This window comes from Podarcis erhardii (assembly GCF_964252035.2).
Source record: "Podarcis erhardii genome assembly, chromosome: 11".
Classification (NCBI taxonomy): Eukaryota; Metazoa; Chordata; class Lepidosauria; order Squamata; family Lacertidae; genus Podarcis; species Podarcis erhardii.
The window spans coordinates 35,952,342-35,977,274 of record NC_138501.1 but is presented as its reverse complement, the minus strand read 5'-3'; the positions used below and the strand labels follow the sequence as shown (position 1 = coordinate 35,977,274).

Here is a 24,933-nt window from a genome sequence, read left to right as displayed (position 1 = left end):
CAAATGCACACAGGAGATCAGGCGTAATTGGTGCAAGGCAGACTGGTGCGCAAACTATGCCTGGTCTGGAGAGTGCAGATCCGGCCATGGCGACGCATGCCTTCGTTGTACGATGCCTGAATTACTGCAATGCAGCCTATGCAGAGCCGCCTTTGAAGAGTACTTAGAAACCACAGTTGGTCGAGAATTCAGCCAGATTGTTAACGGAGGCAGGATATAGGGAGCATGTGAATCCCTCGCTCAAACAGTCCTACTGGCTTGTGATTTGCTTCTGGGCAGAATTCATGGTACTGGCGATGACGTTTCAAGTCCTGATCCAACACCCCCCAATATGTACTTGGATGGGAGCAGCGAGAAAGCCTGCTCTGTGGCTGTGCCTAGACTCTGGGGCTCCGCCCAGAGGGAGGCATGTCCTGGGCCTTCTTTCATGGCTTTCCAGAAACTAATGAAACCATTATTCCTTTTCAAGGCGGCTTTTGGTTTTATAGGCAGCTGTTTTGTTGTATTGGTTTTTATCTGCTGATTTAGAATAACTTATACCTGCTGCTGGAGTACTGTTCATTTCTTTACTAGCACTGTTTTTGTGCCCTAATAACTGGTGTAGTTAAAGCTGTGCCATCGATATTTTAAATGGCTTCATTATGGTGCAATTTTGTTCTCAGCAGCCTTGAATTCCTTATGAGGAAAGGTGGGATATGTACGTCTTGACCAAACAGCAAAGTTTATACACAACAAAGACCCACGCCCTATTCGGTCGTGATGCCGACACGTGAGTAGGGCGCACGGCAGAGGCAGCTCATCCTGTTTCACCACCTGAGGCAAAATGGGAAAGTGCCGCCCACCTGCCCCACTAAAGACTTCCTTACCAGGGTCACGTGGCTGCAGCTTCCAGCGAGATTTCACAAGAACCCCACGAGTTCACGAGGAGGCCTCAGTATGATCTCGCAGGGCTCTCAAAATATCTGGTTGGAACCCAGAAGCCACCACAGCCACTTATCCTCACTTCTCTAGTGGCAGCGGAGAGGCACCCCTTGTATGTTGCTGCCTGAGGCAGGTGCCTCAGTCTGCCCCATAGATGTTCCGGCCCTGGTGTGCTAAGCTCCACCCCCTGCATTTCTATGCCTGTCACTCTCCAGGATTTGGAGGGTGAAGTCCGAAGCAGGGAGCCTTCTCTACCATTGAGCAGATAACAAAGGACAGGAACTGTTGATGGTGGTACCAAAACCGTGGAAAATGCTTGTGGGAAATTCATTAGGTTGAGAGCCTATTTATTCAAGCCAGCTTTTAATGTTTGAGTGATCTTCTGCCTCCTATACAAGGCACACATTAGGAATTGGGTCTATTGGGTGGCCCTCAGCTAAATTCTACTCAGCGCAGACCCATTGAAAATAACAGACATGTTCATTAATTTCAGTGGTTCAACCCTGAGAAAACTTGATTGACTACCACCAATTGTTTTTATGTTTGTGATTTATATTTTTTGAATGGGTGTTGTCGTTGTGTACTGTACTTTTGGGGACGGGGGAGTTACAAACCTCTTTGAATATATTTCACTGAAATACAGGATAAAAAAAATCTAATAAGAAAATAATGTCTATCTCAAACATCATTTTTCTCAAGGAGTGTTCTAAATCCCAAAGACATCTGAAGGCGAATTTCCATGCTAAAACACTGGCTTGGAAATACAGTTCTATTTCTGTTCTCTGTGATGATGGACTAGAAATTGATGTTCTGTTACTGTATTAATATTTCCACTCTGCTGGGAAAAGTGACATTCACTCTCCACAATTGTTTCCAAAGCATTGCTAACATCTAAGGCGGCAATCCTATGTAGACACTAGGATTGGGAAGCCTTTTTTCAGCCAGTGGCTCACATTCATTTCTGGTTAACCTTTTGAGGTGCGTGGAAGGTGCCAGATGCAAATGTGGCTTGAACAATGGAAATAGCTCTTTGTTTTATATGGAAGGCTATATTCCAGCTACATAAATATTGTGTTTTCTACATCTCCCTCCAAATCTCTTCATCCTAGAGCAGGGGCAAGTGTGTTGTGAGGGGAAGGAGAAGGGCCAGAGGGGAATTCTCAGGGGTGGAAGGAGGGGCCCAAGGGGTCAGATGTTCCCAATTCCTGCTGTAATTCAAAGTGTTGGTACTGACCTTTAAAGCCCTAAATGGCCTCTGCCCAGTATACCTGAAGGAGCGTCTCCACCCCCATCAACACTGAGGTCCAGCGCCTGAGGGCCTTCTAGCAGTTCCCTCATTGAGAGAAGTGAGGTTACAGGGAACCAGACAGAGGGCCTTCTTGGTAGTGGCGCCCGCCCTGTGGAACGCCCTCCCATCAGATGTTAAGGAAATAAACAATTATCTGGCTTTTAGAAGACATCTGAAGGCAGCCCTGTTTAGGGGAGTTTTTAATGACTGATGTTTTAGCATGTTCTTAATATTTTGTTGGGAGCCGCCCAGAGTGGCTGGGGAAACCCAGCCAGATGGGTGGGGTATAAATGATAAATTATTATTATTATTATTATTATTATTATTATTATTATTATTTGCATCTTTTTGGAATTAATTCTCCATGAGCTTTGTTGGAGTTGCTTCTGAGAAAACATGCGTAAGACTGTGCTGTTAAAACACTGATTTCTCTAAGGAAGACTGCCAACCCAGATTGGAAAACCTTGTGTTAAAGAATCTGAACTTGTGTTAATAATAGTGGGAAGAAATGTGGAGAGGCAGATAGACTGCTTGGCTTGGGGCTGGAAAGATCTGGGTTTGAGTTCCTCCTCAACAAAAGACCTCCCTGGGTGACCCTGGACCGGCCACCCTATCCGAGAAACCTCACCGGGTGGTTTTTGAGGACAGAACAGGATAAGCCTGTGCGTTATATGGGGAACAAAGGGGACACGGACATACTTCTAAGCATCGCCAACTCACTTTGCAAACCTATCTGCACAGAAAAGTAAACTCTACTGAATTCCAGGGGACTGGCTCCCAAGTATTACAGCTGGAAGGGGGAACCAAGCGTCACTTTTGGGCAACTTTTCAAGGGGTATATGCCAATGGTGGGTGGGGCCAGGGGCAAATGTTAACAGAGCAATCCATGTAAATACTTCCTTTGAACTGCAGGCTAGTTTCTGCACACACTCATACATCCCTCTGCATCCTCTGTCCAGGCAAGCAAGGGGCATTATCAGGAGTTAAGGGCACAATTCAGCCAGGCAAAGGACTCTGGGTGGTTCTGGGAGGGCAGTGACTTGAGAAGAGCCAGGCAAAGAGGCCTGGAGAGTTGCGTTCAGCCCATACTCCCACCCCAGGCTTGAGATTCCTCACACCTGCATGGCAGGATCGCAGCCCTAGTGGAAAATGCATGTAGATGTTAGGATCCATTAGACTTAAACAAGCCTGCCTGCCACCTTGGGGATCTTTTCCCCATCTGCCACAGTCTGTACCATTTTGTGCAGGAAAGCTGTCGCCTTTCCTCTGCAATGTTCTGCGATTGCCCAACCTCTGTAATTAGCTGGCACTTAATTCTAAAAGTTCATAAAGCAAGGGAAACCAAAAAGGGCTAAACAAATTATAACAGGCTGGCAGTATTTGTCTGAAAACACCACATGTTCGCAAAATGAGGCTCCATCTGGAAAATCTTAACTTGTTTTTGCTGACTCATTACTGCCTACGGCTCATTATTCCATGAGCGAAGGGGACAGACAGGAGATGTCAAGTGACGAGACCAGACTGGAACCCCAGAAGCAACCAAGCTCAGGCTCAGCAACTGAGCTGGATTTTCCTCTTGGTCTATGTTAACTCTCAACTTCTTTCACTGTGATAAAAGCAAGGAGAGCACCCTTCTCTTAGATTCAAAAGAACTACTTATCTGCTCTCTGGAAGCAAGCTTTCCTAAGTATGGAGGCCTGGATGGAAGATGGTAACCCTAATGACAAACTCAGGCAAGGGAGGCCCAGTGCAATGGGTCATTTGTTTTCCCCTTCCCCTATGCCTTCCCTTCCAAAGATGGGTGGATTGCCAGTGTGGTGTAGTGGTTAAGAGTGGTAGCCTCGTAATCTGGTGAACCAGGTTCGCGTCCCCGCTCCTCCACATGCAGCTGCTGGGTGACCTTGGGCTAGTCACACTTCTCTGAAGTCTCTAAGCCCCACTCATCTCACAGAGTGTTTGTTGTGGGGGAGGAAGGGAAAGGAGAATGTTAGCCGCTTTGAGACGCCTTAAGTGGAGTGAAAGGTGGGATATCAAGTCCAAACTCCTCCTCCTCCTCCTCCTCTTCTTCTTCTCCAGCATCCTCCACCCCAATCATTGACCATGGTGGCCAGCTCTGATGGGTGTTGGGAGTCCAACCACATCTGGAGGGCCACAGGCACCCCATCCTTGCTCCACAGCAGTGTTTCCCAAACTTGGGTCTCCAGCTGTTTTTCGACTACAACTCCTATCATCCCTGCCTAGCAGTACCAGTGGTCAAGAATGGTTGGGAATTGTAGTCCAAAAACAGCCGGAGACCCAAGTTTGGGACAAGGCTGCTCTCCAGGAATGCTCAACGGAGCATCAATCTGGAGGAAGAGATCTGCAGGGATCTCCAAAGGCGGCCACTTGCATGTTCCAAAAGCCCAACCGTTGAATGTTAGATCACGTAAGGCAGGGGTGGGGAGACCCTGCTCAACTGAAGGGCTGCATTCCCTACTGGACAACCTTCCAGCAGACGGTGGTGGGTGGAGCCAGAGGCAAAAGTGGGTGGAGCAACAAACATAAACTTTACCTTTGCACAGTAGCCTAAACACACACAGATAGCTCAGTTGCTTGGAGCATGGTGCTGATAGCATCAAGGTTACAGGTTCGATCCCCGTATGGGACAACAGCATATTCCATTGCAAGGGGTTGGACTAGTTGGACGCCACCAAATTTTAAGAGTGAGGTAGGACCCTGGCAGCAGCTCTCCAAGATCTCAGCCAGAGGTCTCCGCTGTCCTCCTTAAAAAAAAAAAAAAGAACTGGAGCTGCCAGGAAGTGAACCTGTGACCTTCTACATGCCAAGCACGTGTTCTGTCCCTGAGCTATGGCCCTGCTCAGTTCTATGCATGTGCCATTAGGCTGATGAAGTTCCTCCTCGAGTTGAAAGCTCTACATTGAAATCTAGGCACAAGCATTGACGTGGACATGTGTTCTCACACTTCTCTCAAGACATTCCATTGCAACCAATATTTGGCTCTCGGTTGCAGAGAAGAGCTGGTGAAAGCTCGACTGCTTATGTTTACGAGCAAAATAAAAAATTTGAAGTATTCACCACTATGGTGTGGTGACGAAAGGATTAAAGAATAAATGCACCAAACCAAACCGATCCTGCATGTATTGTTTCCAGCTGCGGTACACAAGCTACACAGGGCAGATTCAAGTTACTGTGTTATATGACTACATCAAGGGCAATCAGATATATCCCAGCCGTGAGTTTTGATGCGCACTTGCACATGCGCACACACACACACACACCCATTGCGTGTCCTGCGGCTTGCCAGGTGCTTGACATACAGTTTCCCCTGGATTTGTTGTTGTTGTTCTTTGGTGTGCCCCAACAGGTAGCAAAATCAGGAGGTTCCCGGCCCTTTAGCAGCTGCCATGCATGGCTGGAGGGCTGCATTTGCCTTGGTGAGTCACAGGTGGTGCAGGCCTGAACCAAAACATCAAATACTGCTCCAGAAACACCATTTTGTGGCAGCAGGGCATACGGGATGGCCTGGGGCAATGTTATATATATGGGAGGATTTGCAGGCGCTTGCCTTTGTTCATGCCAAGCCAAACCACGTCTGCCCCCCCCCCCCAAGAATCTTTTATGGGGGCTCAACTCCTCCACCTGCATTTGTCCTCCTCCTCCTCCTTAACTGCTCCAACAGGTCCCTGCTATGATACCAAAATATTGTGGGTCTCCAAAATACCTCCTTTTTCATTTTTAAAATATTTCTGAAGGGTGCCCCCGTTATTTTTCCTAAAGGTTCCTCACTGGGATGCGCCTTGTCAGTGGTCATGGATGGTTGGGAATTGTAGTCCAAAAATTGATGGTGGTTTGTTTTTTAAAAAGTTTGCAATTTTTAATTTAAAAAAACCTGAAAATAATTATTCAGTTTTTTGATAGACTGAGATTATATTCTTTGTATTAGGGGGCTGTTACGGGGATTTTTTTTTTTCATGTTTTCATGCATCTATATTGAATTAATGGCTTTTTTAAAAAAATGCTATGCTCTGTGTGTGTATATGTGTAAGAGAGAGAGAGAGAGAGAGAGAGAGAGAGAGAGAGAGTGTGTGTGTGTGTAAATGTGTTGTAAATTGTTTTGAGACCTTGGGGTAACAAGCAACTAAGAAATAACAACAACAGCGGCAACAATTCTGTAAAAGAGTGTAAAATAGCTGCCGGAACAGCCTTTGGAAAGGCAGCCTTGCAAGCAGCATTCCTTGCCACGCCCCCTTTGGCCACACCCACTGAGACATGCAGCCCCCTCAGAAGATTGCCCATGGGTTACACTGGACCTTAGCTCCCCCCCCCCAAAAAAATATCCACCCCTGAAGTATGTAGCCAGCTGGCCACTCCCTGACCACAAAATGCTTCTAAAAATACGAAATAAGGTTGCAGCAACCAGCACCAGCTCTGGTGGGCATACTGGACCATACTGCTGACATGGGCATCTGATTGCTCCTGCTCCTATCGCCAGCCACTCTCTGGGTGGGCCATATGAGAAGCCGCTCCTGCCCTGCTGAAATGCCCCTCTTCTGCACAACCTATTAATGAAGGTGCACGAGGCCTGTCCACTTTTTCAGCCGGCCACCCAAGCTCTACAGATGGGAGTCGTTAAGTTTGAAATCACATGACATTTTACTAGCAAAATAAAATATTGTGGCTCAGCAGTTTTATCTAGAGTACTGCAGCCCATCAGTTCTAAGCTGTTAGATGTTCCAGTTCAAACAGGGTCAGGCCGGGGCATGGAGGAAAGAACCCTGGCAAAAGCTGGAAACAACACTCAAAAGTAATATCAAAGTTCTGGGAAGGGTTTCCAGGAGCAGAACCTCTAGCACGTTATCCTACAGTGAGCGGAGTCAGCTCTTCAGTATGCATTTTACTTCAATTATTTCCCTACAAAACAAATACAGTTTAAACAAACAAACCGATTTTCACACGGAAAACTAGCTCGTACAGACGGCAGGAAATTATGAGCAAGCAAAGAGCAATCATTGCTATTAAAGCAAATAGAAATAATTAGCAAACAAAAACTTTTACTGCTGTTTCTTTCTTGCAAATGCAAACCCAGAGAAACTGTGGCAGAGAAACCAGCGCTATGGAAAACAGCAGGGAGGGGGCGGAGAGAGAGAGAGAGAATGTCCTCATGCAGTAGATGAGGATCAACATCTGGAACATTTTACCCATCAAAGTGAAAGGCCCAGGATATTACACACAGTTCCATCATCAAAAGCCCAGCTCGGTAACATGATAGATGCAGAACGGAGTCTGACCAAGGGGACTGCCCGCTCTGCGGTGTCCTCAGACAACCTTCTCTCTGAACCTCTGCTACATACAAGGGAGAAGCCGTGCTTCATATTTCTTTCTTGCTCAACAAAATAAGTCACGCTTTTCTCTGCTTCCCATGTCTTTGGCAGTTTCCCTTTCCTCTGTCCCGCTTGCTTTCGCGGCAGTCATTCCCTTTAAAACAAAAAAAGCACCACCTATTGCATTGCATTCCCAGCTCCGCGGTTGGATCCTGTCCCAGCTGGATCTCTCTCCTCTGTGTGTCAGACCTTTCCACACCCCGTGAATAATGTTTGGTCAGGCTGTGCAACTTGGTTTATGTCAAACTGTTTTTGGGAGAATTTCCCGGTCATTTGTTTTGGCACACACTACGCTAGGCTTCCCCTCCAGGCCACCCTTTCCCCCTGTCAAGTTTTTGTGGACCTTCAGAGAACTAATTTACTCAGTAAAGGCTCCTGGTAAAAGGGCTTAGTGTGAAGGGGAATTTTAAGAAGCCAGGCTAAGCTAGTAGTCCCTTGCACAATTTGACCTCTGAGTTATTTCCTGTTTCCCAAATCAGCAAGAAGTTCGCAAAAAAACCAAACAGAAACAAAACCCACACAGCTGTAATCCTTTAACATTCATCAGGGCAGACAAAAGAAGTGCTTCTTCAAACAATGCAGTGATGACTGCTAGCTTAGATAGATTTAAAGTGGGGTTAGACAAATTTATGGGGGTCAGGTCTATCCGTGGTGATAACAGCCACAGGGAATGTCCAGATCTCTCTAAATTCCCCTAAATTCTGGGATTCCCACATGCACCTGGACAGTCACAACAAAAAACAGGATGCTGGACTCAATAGTTTATTGCTCTATTCCACCAGCGTTCTTCTTATTTTTACTAAATATCACACACCCCTCTTTTTTATCTATCTTTGAGCAAGAAATCCCCACATATTTCATAGCTGTTCATGCCCTCTTGCCTTTTAAGAAACGAACAAGCAAATAACCTTCGGTAGCTTTGAATCTGACACACCTGAACAAAGTTTGTTTGAGGAGAAAGAGAAATTGATGAATTGATAGTTGTGATTCTCAAGACAGACATCAAGCAAGTGCCTTCACTGTACTGCTAAAAATGTTTTAATTATAAGAGCCGTCCTGTGTTTTTAATTTGGTGTTTAGCTTATCGTTAACTTTAATTACCTTTTGACTTTTTTAAACAATAATTGTATTGTTTTATTCTTTATTCTTTTTGTAAACTGCTCTGAGGTTTTCTTACAGTTAAGCAGAATATAAGCCTTGTGAAATAATAAATAAAATTAATGATAGCACTTCGGAACTTAAATCAGCAATAACACATGCATGGCTTGGTCTCAAAGCATGATAACTGCTACACCTATGATGGTGTGTGAAAAGGCAACCTCTTCAGCTGCTCCTCTCCAGAACTGGATTTCACAAAAGTTGCCTATCCAGCAGGAAAGAGATGGTGTGGATATTTAGAGAGTAAATTTTCAGTGGGGCCTAGGATTCTTAGGTTGTGGGATAGCTCCTATGCATTTTGCAAAGCAGTTTTATTTTCTGTATTTAAAATACATGGAGATGGACACTGAGGAGGGAGAACCTACAAGTACTGCTTTGTTTAAAATCATGTTGGGCTACTAAACCTCTCCAGTTTTCTATTGTCAAGGCACAGTAAACTGCAGAAATTCAGAATTAGCAGCTGTAAGTGCTACAAGAAAGGCATCTTCTACTCTCTGCTGCCCTCTTATGGATTTTTAAGTGTATTTTACTATTTGCCATGTAAGTGGAGAAGGCAAAAAGAAAGAGCCCTTCTTTTACTCAAGTAATCAATTTCTACTGCAGCCATACTGTTGGCATCCATCTGTCTCAAGAGACAAAGGAGTGCTCCTCCAGGGGTGAAGTCAAACAGCTACATTAGCAGCTCCAGCTCTGATGGCCTTCTGGCGGTTCCCTCGCTGCGAGAAGTGAGGCTGCAGGGAACCAGGCAGAGGGCCTTCTTGGTAGTGGCACCTGCCCTGCGGAATGCCCTCCCACCAGATGTCAAGGAAATAAAAAACTATCTGACTTTTAGAAGACATCTGAAGGCAGTCCTGTTTAGGGAAGTTTTTAATGTTTGACGTTTTATCGTGTTTTTAATATTTTGTTGTAAGCCACCTATTATTATTATTATTATTATTATTATTATTATTATTATTATTACATTTGCCAGAGAAATAAAGAACAGGACAGTGGCAGTCCTGAAGAGCTCAAAGTCCAAGTTTTAACAACTGGGAAGAGAATAAAGAGAGGGCATTTGTTTGCAACAGGAATGGGAAACCTGATTTTTAGAAATAGCATTAAAGTAATTTGGTTTGATTTGTAATAATTTGGAAAATTAATAAATTTGAAAAAAGAGAGAATAAAGAGAGGGCAAAAATAGGAAGAGATGACTGTGAACAAACTGGCCTGTGTCAGTTGATGAAAAGCTGAAGTACAAGAATGACTTAGACCTCTGAGATTTTGACATAATAATAAACTGTTCATTACTTTTGTTTGCCCTCTGCGGTCTGAGCACAGGCACATATTTTCAAGACTTTTGGCATGACCACAAAGGTTAAAAAATGTATTTTTATAAAAAGACAGAAGACAGAGGAGAGGCAGGAAGGGCAGTTCTTGCCATTTTCACCCTTCCCAATTATTCTGGGCAGTATTATGCGCAACTACAACCTCTCTTCCTACTTCTGCTGAACTGAGGTCTGAGGTGGTGGAAGTATCCCAGCAAGAAGAGAACACCACAGAGCTGCTTTCGACTGGGAGAAGCTGGTTTCATTGGGAGGGCCCTAAATGAAAATGGTGGTGCAATTTCACTCCCCTAGCCTTTAAACTGATAATCTTTGGCCATGGAAGAGGCACACAGTGACTGCATGTTAACTTTGGAGAATGCTTTGGGCTGCAGTCCATTTTTGATTTTAATCACAACAAAGAGTATTGTGGCACCTTAAAGGTTGGTTGGCATCCATCAGACTTGAGAGACAATGGAACCTTAAAGACTAACAAATGTATTATGGCATAAGCTTTCATGGACTTGAGCCCCTGTCATCAGATGGCAAGGGATGAAACCTTAGTTAGTGTGCATACAAAGGTGGGAATTGAATGAGATACAGAAATGATAGCCACTGATCATTAGAGCTTAAAGGCATGTTTTAAAAAAGACATACCTTTTACAGCATTGCCAAGATGATTGTATTGTTAGGAGTTTGGGGGGCTAGAAGCTGGAAGCAGCAGGCCCACAAGCCAGAGTGAGCGAGAGCGATGCTTGATTTCTGTTTGAATCCAAGGCTGTGGCTATGGGAAAAGCAAGACCCTCTTGGGGTGCTAATGCTGTGAGCCCCTCCATCGTCGGCTCAGGTTGCATATATGTGTAAATAAACCAAATATCTCTGCTCTCCCTCATTCCAAAGGAAACATGAACCCTAGGCAAGCACCTGCAACCCTTGGAATCTCGCACTGCTCAGAGATCGCGGTGGAGAGCAACAGTATGAATTAATGGATCAGGGAACCCTTCACAAGAAACCGCCTTGATAGCCCAGATATCCAGGTATGGATAAGCTGATGAGCACATTAAAATGTATGTGTGTGCGGGGGATCATTTGTCTTGAATTTAACTCACAAGTGATGGCTTCAGTTGCTTGGTACCGTCGAGCTCAATGCCATCGCTTGGGGCTTAAATTAATCAATACTGACTGGGGTCTGTGCACCTTAGGGACCTCTCCTTCCTGCTCCATTATATCTATGTGGGGAGTGATGCCCCATGCCCTGTTTTGTACAGAAGTCCATCCTGTAAGAGCACAGGCCTACACAGTGCAATACTCTGCCAAGAAGAACATGCCTGGCTATTCACCTGCTGGATTTTCGGTGCTTAGTCAAAGTGCAACTTTTTCCCAAAAATGTTTTATGCTTGTTTTCTGGCTGCTGCACATGTTTTTTCATCTTTTCTTTGGCTAGGTTTTAGGCAAGCTGCATTTTGTTTTGATGTATGTTTTAAATTTTTAAAAGTGATTTGAATGGCATTTTCCCTGGATATACGCCACATTTAGGCACCATCCCGATGGCAAAGAACACAGCCTACACAGCCTTGAAATAATAAAAATAGTGGACTAACAAATATTATTATTAGAGACAAACTGAATCCACCCCTAGCACCTCCCTCAGGTGAGGCACATAGAAAAGGGCATCTGATGAAGATCACAGAGTCTGAGCTGGTCCATGTGGGGGAAATGGTCATTATTGTTATTATTATTGAGATAGTGGGGTCCTGAGCCACCTAAGAATTTATAGGTCAAAATCAGCACTTGGAGCTGAGCACAGAAAATACCCAATAAGTCACAGTGCAGTTGGGAAAATGCCAACAAAAAATAAACTTTAATGAAGCCTCTTTAAGCCTTAGCATTTCGTTTTATTGCTTCAATGCAAATCATGGGCCTGATCCAGTCAAAGTCAAGCATCAGAATCCCATTGGTCTGGAGGGAGAGTTAAACCAAGTGTTTAAATTTCTACCATTGAGAACAAATGAGGCTTAAAAGTGCTTAACTCTGGCTGGACTGTGCCCAACGTGTATTATCCACCGAAGGCTTTATTTAATAAGCACGCTTTGGTGAACCTAAACTATGACTCACTGGAAGGGGGAAACACCTTTTTGGCTGGAGAGCAAAGAAGACAAGTCAGTAAGATTTTAAAGAAGATACACAGCTGGGGCATGTTGTGCGTGGTGGAATAGGCAGGTGCTATTCACAGCCTGCAGTTACCACCAGTACAAACAACAGAAGAGGGAAACGGGGTCAGCAAGTGGGGGTGGTCATGGATCGGAAGGAATGGGATACCCCCCCCCCCCCCGATTGAGAATGCCATTGGGCACACCAGCGGGGTAGTCTGCGGTGGAAATAGAAGCTTCAGGGCAGCAATTTAGATCAGGAGAAGCCCTCAGGGGAATGGGTTTAGTACAGCTCCCCTGCACTAAGCCCTCTCCCACCACAGCCGATTTGAACTAAAAATAAACAAATCAGTCATGGATCTCCCAATATTTTGCCTTGTTTAGCCTACAGCTTTTCTGTAACAATTCTGCACACACATCCAATGGAAAACACTCAGGCAAAATTCAGATACTAGCTGGAGATACTACCAGGTTCCATGAGGTGTTTCACTATTCTGGGCTCCCTAATGAAGGGCTCCAGACTTCCTTTATTCCCATCATTCCCCCTCTTGTCTTTCCTGGCCCTGGCGGGCATTGCTCTTAATTTTTGCCCTTCTGGCCTCAGACAAACGGAGACCTCACCTGTACAGCTGTTTCTCTATCCTGGTTCCTTGGCCTGCAGAGGTAGAGCAACAGCAGGGAAACTTACTAGCAGCAAAAGACGGCACTTCAAACACCTCTGGCAATAATCTGTGAGGAGGAAAGCTGGCGCCAAATTTCTAAATTGGTGTAGGAAGGGGAGGGAAGCCCGCACCATCCCTTCTGCCTTCCTTGGCGCTCTGCCTTCATATAACGTGCATTGCCACAACTACCAGGGTTTTATGTGCCCCGAGGAGAGATTCTATGCTTGTGCCACTCAGTCTGTTGTTATGGTAACACCTATAACATCAAATGCAGCATTATGACTAGGGATGGGCCCACCAGTTCAGGCAAAGGACCATCTGAGCCAAACCTCTGGTACATCTCACAGCTTTGGGTTGGCTTCGCATTTCCTTCAGCATGCTGGAGCCAAACCATTCAGGCACCAAAGCACACCCGTTAATTTGAAGTCTAGGCCTGGTAAAACTCGTAGGTTTTCTGACGGAAGTGAAGGAAGGCATTACAGAGGCCTGCGTGATTCTTCCAGAGAAAAATCAGTACTAAGTCCCATACTGCCTCCCCTTTTAAAGAGTTTTTCCAAAAGTCCCTTAAAGGACTTTTTAGTTTGCAATGCAGTTGCAATGCAGCAATAAAAACCACTTATTGCTTATGGACACAAATCTTTTAAGTTGCTGAGGACTCCAAGGAATTAAAACAAAGAGAAAATATCAGGCTGGTATCTAATTTAAAGGACCACAACAAACCTCAGCGGCTATTTGGTTCTACAGCCAGTGCTTTTTTTCCTTTAAAAAAATGTTTAGGGGTACTCTCATTTTGACTCAAGAAAAACACCATTTTATAGTTCAAATCGGGGAAAAATAAATACAGTAAATGGAAAAATGGACAAAGATTCACAAAACGTTTAGGGGCATGCGTCCTCCTGTGTACCCCCAGAAAAAAGTACTGGCTACAGCTGTGGGAAAGGTATTAATACCAACCATACTATAAACTATGAGTGGTCCCAGACTAGCCAAGCATAAGATCAGTTCATACTGATACATGCAATAAATGCATAGCAAAATAACTGCATGGGCTATGTGTTTTTGCTGTGTACAGCTGTTATAGGAATGGCACAAAGCTGAGAACATATAATAATAATAATAATAATAATAATAATAATAATAATAATAATAATAATAATAATAATTTATTATTTGTACCCCGCCCACCATCTGGCTGGGTTTCCCTAGCCACTCTGGGCGGCTTCCACAGAGACCAAAAATACACTAAAATGTCACCCATTAAAAACTTCCCTGAACAGGGCTGCCTTAAGATGTCTTCTGAATGTCAGGTAGTTGTTTATCGCTTTGACATCTGATGGGAGGGCGTTCCACAGGGCGGGCTCCACTACCGAGAAGGCTCTCTGCCTGGTTCCCTGTAGCTTTGCTTCTTGCAATGAAGGAACCGCCATTAGGCCCTCGGTGCTGGACCTCAGCGTCCGGGCAGAACGATGGGGGTGGAGACGCTCCTTCAGGTATACTGGACTCAGGCCTTCTGGATCAGGCCAACAACCCATCCAGGCCAACATCCTATTCTCACAGTTGCTGGCCAGATGCCTAAGAAAAGCCCAACAGCACTCTGTCCACCTGTGATTCCCAGCATTTGGTTTTCAGAAGCATTACTGCCTCTGACTGTGCAGGCAAAGCATAGCCACCGTGACCAGTAGCTACTGATAGCTACCTCCTCTGTGAATTTGCCTTATCCTCTTTAAAAACCATGTAAGTTGGTGACCATCGCTACCTCTCCCAGCTGCATATTTAATGGTGTGAAGAAGTACTTTCATTAGTTTGTCCTGAATCTTCAAACATTCGGCTTTACTACTGTTGTTGTTGTTGTTGTTACATTTCTATACCACCTTTATCTTCCAAGGATCTCAAGGTGGTCTTCTCCTCCTCCCCATTTAATCTTCATAGGAACCCTTTGAGGTAGGTCAGGCTAAGTGATGGTGACTGGCCCAAGGTCACCTAGTGAGCTCCATGACTGAGCGGCATTCGAACCCTGCTCTCCAAAGTCCTGGTCCAACATTCTAACCATTCTGCCACACTAGTGTTATGGAGAAGGGCCACAGCACAGTGGTGGAGAACTTGCCTTGCATGGAGAGGGCTCCTGGTTCAAGCCCTGGCATCTCCAGGTAGAGCTTTCTCACACTAGGTATATACCCCTCTATCACATCTCCTCTTACATGCCTTTCCTCTAAACTCAAAAGCTCCAAAATGTTGCAATCTATACTCATAGGGGAGTTGCCCCATCCACTTAATCATTGGGGTTGCCCTTTTCTGAACCTTTCCCAGCTCTGCAATATTCATCTTAAGGCAAGGGTGATGAGGTGAGCTGGGTGCACCCCCATCCACCAGTTCACACTGCTCTGTAAATTATGAAGGTGCTGAATTATCTTTTAACTCAGGGGTTTGACAAGAAGCTAAAATGTAGCTTCACCTGTATTAACCCGCCTTTGTGGACTCATCTAGACCAGAATTTTAATCATGCATAATATTAAGCGGTAAGCGCAGACGAGGGCATCCTTTAAAAAGTTAACCACAACCATAAACCTGAGAGTTCCTGTCTGTGACAAGTACCAAGGCATTTTCTACACTGATTTAGCAACAATAGCATTTTCAAAGATGGGCTTTTCCAGTAACTGAGGGCCAAGCTAGATGAGATGCTGTTCGCACAATTAGTGATGGCAGCAAAGGGCTTTTAAAAAGTAAATTGCAGAAATTGATGCCTCAATCACAGAAAGAACATGGGGTGGCGGCAAAGGGTTAAGGCATCCTACCTCTCTCACCAGGTCCTGATTCGGACTGGTACAGCCACACACAGTACGAATCTACTTTTTAAAGCCACATAAGGAGACCAGGTTCTTGGCCCATTCAGTCCAGCATCCTCTTCACATAGTGGCCAACCAAAAACCTATGGGAAGCTTGACTGCAGGACCTAAGCACAAGAGTCGTCTCCCCACCGGTTGTTTTCCAGCAACTGGTGCTCAGAAGCATATTGCCTCTGCCCATGGATGTGGCGCATATCCAGTCAGCCTTACCCTCCACTCAGGCCATCCCTAATTGTGTGAATGGTGTCGCACGTAGTTCAGACATCAGACTGGCAATCACTTAATTCGCTCCCAGCTATGAGTAAAGGGGCGACCCCTCTCTCACACAAATATTGCTATTCTATTCCATGGTAGGTGAAATGAGGCAAAGCTAACATATTGAAACAGAAGTTGAAGTCTCAACTACTGAAAACAATGGGGGCGACAATCTGCCATGAATGTTGGAGGATTATCACCATCATCATGACTTCATGTAACCGATGCAGTTTTCAAAAGCGGTGTCCCAAGCACAAGGAGGGCAAATGGCTGGTAGTTTCTAGTTCTTCATGGACTAAGCACGTGCTTACAGTAGCTCCAAAGGTGAACAGAACTTGCACATACATGCTTCTTGTGATTAAGTAGCTGGCACCCCCTCCCTCCCCAGGCTTGTGCTCTGGGCTGGACTGCTGGAGGAACCGCATAACCACACCTCCACCCACGCATGTGCAAGCAACCTTGTGGTCATTATCAGAGAGCCTTCTTCAGTTGCCTCCCCCATGAGAGGTCCGGAGGGTGGCAGCACAGAATGGGCCTTTTCTGTGGTGGCTCCCTGTTCATGGAATGCTCTCCCCAGGGAGGCCTGCTTGCCACCTTCATAACATGTCTTTAAGCACCAGGTGAAAACGTTTCTGCAACCAGGCATTGGCTGATAAACATTCCATGGCCTTTTACATCATGTTTGTGGGCAGCAGGCCCAGCTATACGTTAGCAGGCCTGGAGCTCTGCATTCCTTGTTTGCAATATTTATACCCCAGGTTTCATTTCTCAGTGAAAATACAGACAGAGAACAAAGGGTTTTCCAGGTGGTGTCCCATCCAGGCATTAAACAGGCCCAACTCTGGCTTAGTTTCAGCAAGGTGGGCTCCCTGTCATGTTCAATCCCACTGAAATTATTGCCCTGACCAGCAGGCATACTGGGAATAACAGCTGCGAGTTGCCCATCATGCTAATTTCCCACAATGCCTCAATGCAGCACCACTCCAAGGCACTGTGCTCAGTTAACACACGTCCACAAGTATTTTACAAACCAACTATGTATCATCCAGACTATAGAAAGGTGTGGCCCAGAGCTTTCCAAACCGTGTGTCGCGACATGTTAGTGTGCCGGCTGCAGTGTGTAGGTGTGTCGTGTAAACGCTCCCCACACTCCTCCCAGGGCTGGAAAGGGACTAGTTTAACCTCTGGTTTGCTAGTAAAACTGAATTATAAAACAATACAATCTCATCGAAAAGGTGTGACCAAATCAAGCCACATTAAGTTGTCTTACCTGTTATGGTCGCTTTGTTGATGGATGGTTGGTTACACATGGGTGACCGTCTGATAGGAAAGAGGGGGGAAATGTAAGTCCTCAGCATAAAACCATTTTTATCAGTGTCACTGGTGATTTCTGGGGGAGGGGGGGATCATGACATCAGCACAGAATTAAGCTGCCACAGGCATCAGGAAGGGATTGCAATTTCATCTGTGGCCATGCATTTGATGCCACTTGCAATTTTGGACTTGGTGGGAAAAGGTTAGCATGGACATGCACATGCATTTGACCAGAAGCCATTCCAAACCTAGAACTAGCAGCTGGCTCATCATGTGTACAGCCCAGCTCACTGCAGTGACCTTTCTCTATGCTGTTATGTATCAGTGGACATCAGAGCACAGCCATGCTGGCTGAGACTCATGGGAGTTGTAGTCTGAACAGCTGAAGGACACCAGATGGAGGAAGGCTAGTGTACATGGTAGAACTGAGTAATGACACAAAACGAAGGGAGATGTTGACATTTCTGCTGGTAACTGCTCATTCAGAAATTGCTAAACGGTGGCATTCTGCAGCAGGCCTGTCAACAGATTCACAATATGCTCAGGTGTGGTCCATTGCTCTGGCCCAGAAATTGACCTGTCGAGTCGGGGCAGCCAAAGGCAAGAGGAGTCCTTTATCCTATTACAACACTCGACATCCATTCATCTTCCATATGACAGGGTGATCAATTGAGACCACCTCCTCAGACCTCTGGAAACATCTGCAGGGACTTATTGGACTAGACTTAAATGTGCATTATAAACTTGTTCTATATAGTGGTTCTAACTTCAAGCTGCTGTTATGCTTTTTCCCCAAGAAATGACAGACTAGCTGCTATGGTTGTTGCTTATTGTATTTTGTATTAGGTTTATTATTTGTGGAAAAAGCAATAAAGCAAAAATGAAGGGAGCATTAACTCAAAACGTCAGGAAGCAGGAAAAGGCCACACTTACTTGCTAGGTGCTCGATCCGGCAGGTTGGTTAATGCAGCAAAATTATTCCGTACAGTACGTAAGCTGGCCAGCACCTGTAGCAAATAAAGTGGATGCTTCATTCTCAGTTTCACCAGGTGTGCTACCCATCTCTCTCAGCTCCATTGGTCAACAAGCCGAAGGCTTTCTAAACAATCTCTTAAAACTTTCCAGGATTATTTTGGTGTCTGAAGCCTTTGACCGTTACTTCACAATGAAGCTTTTGAAATGCAAGAACAATCATTTTGTCGCTTTCCTTCTCACAAAAGAAGCCATTATTTGTTTAAAAAGCAGCCTTGTTCAAAGAAGACAAAAATTCTGTATAAAACACTCTTTGTTTCTCTGAAATTACAGAGCTTTGAAAAGAATGGTCTACTGATGTACAGTGCCATTTGCACCAGAATTATCCTAGCAGTTAACAACTGCACAATAAGATCCTCTCACACTTGACATTCATATAAAGTTGTTATCAAATAAATCCACGTCACCCTGATTTGCTGGCACCAAACAGGTGCGTGTGTGTGTGCGCATGCACAAACATTGGAAGCACACCTTGAAGTACCTGGACTGGAATAGTACTTCTAGTGATCTAAAATGGCAACAGTTTGGAGCATAGAAGCTCAAATGCACTAGTACCTTGCACATTCATAAATTGCTGGTGTGGCACTGCTGATCACCTGTGTTGGGGCAGAGATGGCAAACAGTGTGCCCTTGCTTCAGACCCTCATTAAGAGGTGATTTGCACCTTCAGGGCTCACCGTGCTTCAAAATCAGTTCACTGAACAGCATGGCAGTCTGATGTTCAAAGAAAAGAAGTTTCTTTTTTAAGGAAACTCCCACCTACCCACCCTTCCACTGGGTTATTGCATGTTCTTTGTGTGAGCCTATGCAGCTCCTTAGAGAGCCAGTTTAATATAACAATTAGCATGTCAGACTAGGACTAGGGAGAGCTGGCTTCAAATCCCCACACAGCCATGAACTCACTGAGTGATCTTGGGCCGGTTCCGAACTCTCAGGCTGGGGACACACCATGCGCTTAAAGCATATCCCCCTCCAAAGGATCATGGGAACTGTGGTTTGCACCTCACAGAGCCACAGTTCCCAGCACCCTTAACAAATCACAATTCCCAGGACCCCTTTCTGGGGAGGGGTGTGTGCTTCAAATGTATAGTGTGTATGCAGCCTCAGTTTAGTGCAGGCTTCCTCAACCTCGGCCCTCCAGATGTTTTTTGGCCTACAACTCCCATGATCCCTAGCTAGCAGGACCAGGGGTCAGGGATGATGGGAATTGTAGTCTCAAAACATCTGGAGGGCCGAGGTTGAGAAAGTCTGGTTTAGCGTTATTGTGAGGATAAAATCTGAGGCAGAATCATGTCTACCACTTAGAGGAAAAGTGGGGTACAAATGTAGCAAAGAAATACAGTGGTACCTTGGTTTAAGAACAGGCCTGTTTGCGAACTATGTGGTATAAGAACTCCGCAAAACCAGAAGTAGTGTTCCAGTTAGTGAACTTTACCTTGGTCTACGAATTGAATCCGAATGGTGGAAGGGTACCGGTGGCAGGAGGCCTCATTTGGGAAAACGCGCTTTGTTTAAGAATGGCTTTGGTTTAAGAACAGATTTCCGGAACGGATTAAGTTCATAAACCAAGGTATCATTGTAAATAAAATTTAGATGGTAGACACCATCAGATTTCTTTCTAAGCACCTCTAAGCAATACAAGTTAGCCATGGAAGTGGTTCCATTTCAGAATGTTATTTTTGGAACATCATAGTAATAATAACAAAAGCTGTAGCTCATTCAAAGCCTGAAAACAGTTTCCCCTGTTTGATCCTTTCATATATGGCTACATCATGGTATGTGGAGCCTACCTGAGCAAACGGTGTCACAATCAAGTCATCTCCATGTCTGAAAAATAAAACAAACAGCAAAGTAATCAGTATCAGATGGCTTTGCTCCCCTCCATCAGGTTCAAAATGATACATGATTCTTTATTCATCTTGTCCTCAACTACTTTCTCACCGTGGATTCATTCCAGCTGCACTATCTGAAGTAACTTTGGGGTGGACAAGCACCTAGGACTCCAGTGTGGCTTTTTTAAGACTTGCACACAGCTGTAGAGAACAGATAAATGAGCAAAGATTGAGTGCTCAGGGTTGCATTCCTTTAAACTCATGGAAATCCTGCATCCCAAAAAAACAAGCTAGGCATGCCCTGGCAGCTGGTAGCACCCACAGTTACTTTTCATTGGAGAGGCCAGCCCACTGGAACACCAAAAGTGAGTCGCATTAAGTGTTAACGAACGGATAACCATTTGCGAGGTTCCGACAAGCTAGTAACTGCAGATGACAGGGAAGTGTTTCATAGGCTAATAAAAACCCAGTAAAACTTTTCAACTGACTCACATGCCCTCAGTGTTACAGAGAGTGTGCTGTTGCTGGAGCAACCGTACCCACATCACACTGTGCCATAGGAGTAAAGTTATCAGGGTGACGTCTCTTAGCCGGAGGGGGGAGGGGGAAGCAAGGAGGTCACCCAGACTCTTGTGGGGGGGGGGGACACCTTCCGTCAAGCCCAAAGTATTTATCACTCTCATATAAATAAAACTGCAGAGTAACACAAAAGTTGGCACATGGGTTACATATGAGTCTTTTCCTCTTAAGTTACTAGGGTCATTGGCCAACCTAAGAAGGACGTCAACTGGAGACATTACATAATATAGAAAATCACTCATTATTTATTCATTTTTTAAATGGAAATGCTCTCAAAGAGGGAAACATTCAGGCCAAGCTTTCCAACACATTCTCACAAACTCCGGCAACCCATAATTGAATATGAATAAGACCTGCCAAAACATGCCTTGGGTAGATTCCAAACAGAGATAAAGGTGGCAATTCTGTGAAGAGCTAATTCCAGACGTAACCAACTATAAGATTGCAGCCTATGGCTCCATCTCTGACTGCGAGGGAGCAGAACCCTCATAAAGGAACGCAAATTGAACTGTTGCTTGTGCTATCTAGGATGAAAGACATGATTCTACTTAACTTCTGATACACAATCCTAGGATGGTGCTGTTGCGGTTTACACTGATGTCCTGTTTTTCCCCGTTACATGCTCTGCAAGCCTCTGCAAGACATCCCCAGAAGATTCAACGCTATAGAGGATCATTGGAGCAACAACTAAACTCTGGTTCTATCATGAGAACGAGGCAGACATGTGAATAGCTCTTTTAACAAGCAAATCAGACCTTTCTTCTTGTTTCTGCTCACAGCAAGACTGTGAGATAGGTCAACCTCCTTTCCATTTTACAGACTTCTTGAAGCCACATAATAATTCCGTGCTCAAAGTAGGGGGATGTAAAACCAGACTCTGTAAAGTCAAGTGAGACCCTAGGGAGGGCTGAAAGGGGAAAATGACCCAACATGGCAGACTCTCAACATCTAAACAAAATCAAAACCTCTAACAAAGACAAGAAAACCAGAACTACCTCGCTGTCTCTTAAGCAGGCACAAACATGTTCACATGAATTGCCCTAACACTATAATCACCACACCAAGCTAGAGGAAGTCTGGCACCAATGAAGAAGCAATACAATATTTAAATGGTCTTATGAAACATACATTCAAACTGGCTATTAGAGACATGACAAATCAGCTGAGATTTAAGGGCTATTAAGCCCAAGAGTCCATGTTAACTGCTCTCAATTTGAGAGGGCAGCAACTATCAGTCTGTAGGACTAATCCAGCCCACTGGTTAGGGAACAGTCGCCAGTCAGAGAATTGTAGAGTTGGAAAGCGCCATGAGAGTCATCTACATGTAGTCCATCTCCCTGCAATGCAGGAATCTTTTGCCCAATGTAGCGCTTGAATCCCTGACCTTGAGATTGGGAACCTCATGCTCTACTGAATTAGCTATATGAGAAGTGCGAGTGCCAAGTGTAGTGACACTCATAGGTAAAGAGATACCCTTGCTGTTGCCCTGCAAATCATCCAGCCATCTTCTGACAGATCCCAATCTACTCCCTGCCTGCCTCTGATCTTGGGAATCAGGCAGCACTCGTCAGTCTCCTGCAGGGAGTCACTGCTGTCAAGTGCACACTGTGGTAAGACTAGATCCACCATCAAATCTCCAAATCATTTTCTTTATTTTTAAAAAAGGAAGCAGCTACACCAGGGGTGGGGAATCTCTAGCCTGCAAGCCAGTCTTGGCCTGCCAGGGGATTCAGTTTGGTCTGCCAGGTCAGTTTCCCCAAACCAATGGTCCCCCAGCCATTAGCAGACATCCCTTGTGATGTCTGCTGATGGGTGGGAGGGTGGGGTTAAATCTGTATCACTGGCTACATAGAATGAAAGGGTTTAAGGTCAGTGAAAAAAGAGGAGGATTGGTTTGAGAAGATATTGAATTATTTGAGTAGGTTTGAACAATTTGGGGCAATTAAAATGTTAAAAGTTAAATAAACCTCGTGGAAGGAGGAGTGTTAAGGTATATAGAAATGTGCATATGGTTGATTTGAATATGTTATTATTGAATATTATTGAATATGTAGTTTACTGAATATGTATATTATTGAATATTGTATACCCAATGTATCAGCCGCCTGGGGGATTTCACTGTTTGTGTGTTGATGGCTGGTTATATATATATATATATATATATATATATATATATATATATAATCTATATCAGTGGCTCTGCAGGAGTGCATAGCCATAGAATTGTAGAGCTGGAAGGGACCCTAAGGGTCATCTAGTCCAACCCCCTGCAATCCAGGAATCACAACTAAAGCATCCATGATAGATGCCCATTCAATATCTGCTCTAAAAAGATTGATAGATATACATACCACACATACATATCACAAATATTCATTTGCTATGTTTTGAAAAGGTCAGATTAAAAAGCGTATCCACCATGCTCAAGTCTGTAGACTAACATACTATATATATTTTAAATGTGTTCATGGGAGGGGGTGGTTACGGGCTTTTTATTATGTATTTTGTGCTTTTATCTTGCCTTTGAATGCTGTGAACCACCCTGAGATCTATGGGAGAAGGATGGTATACAAAGCTAATAAATAATAATCAGCACAGCTGCATTGTTCCGTTTTCCCTTGAGCACACGTAAACATAATGTGGGATCACACCCACTAGCCCTTGGCTTTGTGTCTTTGGCATGATCTGCAAAGAAGCCCACTAGCATATGATATGTGTGTGCACAGGCTTTGCACAAGCAAGGAGATTCCCTTGAATTTGGACCCTGCGGTGGCAAAGCACCTGCCTTGAATGCAGAAAGTGGATAGCTCAGTTGCTTAGAGCATGATGCTGACAATGCCAAGGTTGCAAGTCCAACCCCGTAAGAGAAAGTTGCATATTCCTGCATTGCAGGGCGTTGGACTAAATGATCCTCAGGAACCCCTTCCTAACCCTATGAGTCTATGAGTTAACCCCCTCTATGAGAAGGCTAGTAAACAACCTGTCTGAAATTGGCAGGAGCTGCTGACAGTCGATATACAGACCATACTGAGTTTATGCTTCAGTTTTGCGTGTTCCAATGAATAAGCAGCATCTCAGATTGCACATACAGAACCTACAAACTTTGCACGTCCTTAGGGTAGAATAACAGAATTGGAAGGTACTTCGTATGTCATCTAACCCCTTGCCAATGCAAGGGACACCCCGCCCCCCCAGCATCCCTTTATAGGATAAGGTGGCCATATGGCATCTGCTTAAAAACTAATGAAGGAGAGCCCATCATCTTCAAAATCTGTCTCTTCCCCTGAAAAGCAGCTGCTACATCCTAGAAGCTCTTCCTAATGTTTAGTCTAAATCCTTTTTAATTTTATTGTGTAAAGACAATGTCTTCCTAATCCACTACAGGTGTCAATCAGCTTAGTTATGCTAGGCTGATTGTGCTGTCGCTGCTCATTTTGCATACATTTAACCAATAAATTGTATTTTCACATCCTGCACCTTGACTTGATTCCACTGCTTTCAACCTTTTATCGATTCCTAGATAAGCCTGATAACGAAGGATGGAGTTTCTTGCACCTGATGAAGCAGATTCTAGACCACGAAAGCTTACGCCATGTGAATTTGAAAGACCTTTCAGACACAGCGTCAAATACTTACATATCACTGGCGATGGAGGAGTTCCTGGACATAGACTTTGGAGAGAGGTCATAGTCGCTATCGGACCGGTAGAGGAAGGATTCCCTCCGTTGACTGTGAACAAAGTTAGCCTGGAGAATGAGCCCTGATCCGGGGCTTGTCATGGGATCCAAGGGACTCCGTCCCGATGAGGTGCCATTGTCGACGTCGAAACTGCAAGAAAGGAAGAAAAGTTCAACACCACAGAGCTAACAGATCTGCGAGCCACACACATGAAAAAAGCTACTACCAAGGAACTCTTCTGCTACTTGGAAATCTCTTCCTCCTGGACCAAACCACAGCTGGTCATCCAATTAATGGCCAGTGTCCCTAAGCACATTAGAAATCTTGATAACAAGAAATTACAAAACAAAAGGGAGGCACCGCTATAACAACTGCCTTTTGTGCAACTCGCAAATGGGAAGAAAGCATTTTTATTTACTTTAGCTCAGCAAGATGCCATGGCAAATTGCACCTCTAACGTGCTGGCAGCACTGGAAACCTTGTACTGTATTTGATAAAGTGTCCCTTATTGTCAGTTGTACTTCCTGCAGACAAATATG

The 24,933-nt window shown here is 44.7% G+C and overlaps 1 protein-coding gene across 10 annotated transcripts in view; it reads right to left on the bottom strand.

Annotated features, from left to right (window-relative positions):
- PDE4D (phosphodiesterase 4D) overlaps positions 1-24,933 on the bottom strand; it is a 627,484-nt gene that overhangs the window by 87,259 nt on the left and 515,292 nt on the right. For 8 of the 10 annotated variants that reach the window (XM_081880733.1, XM_081880735.1, XM_081880741.1 and 5 more), the window contains 4 exons: positions 24,353-24,544; positions 20,096-20,132; positions 18,207-18,280; positions 17,230-17,279 (listed from right to left, as the gene is read on the bottom strand). In XM_081880733.1, the coding sequence (XP_081736859.1) occupies positions 17,230-17,279; positions 18,207-18,280; positions 20,096-20,132; positions 24,353-24,544 (353 nt within the window). Of the gene's footprint in view, positions 1-17,229; positions 17,280-18,206; positions 18,281-20,095; positions 20,133-20,246; positions 20,434-24,352; positions 24,545-24,933 lie in introns of those variants that run through there. The other 2 variants (XM_081880742.1, XM_081880734.1) reach the window with 2 other exon arrangements.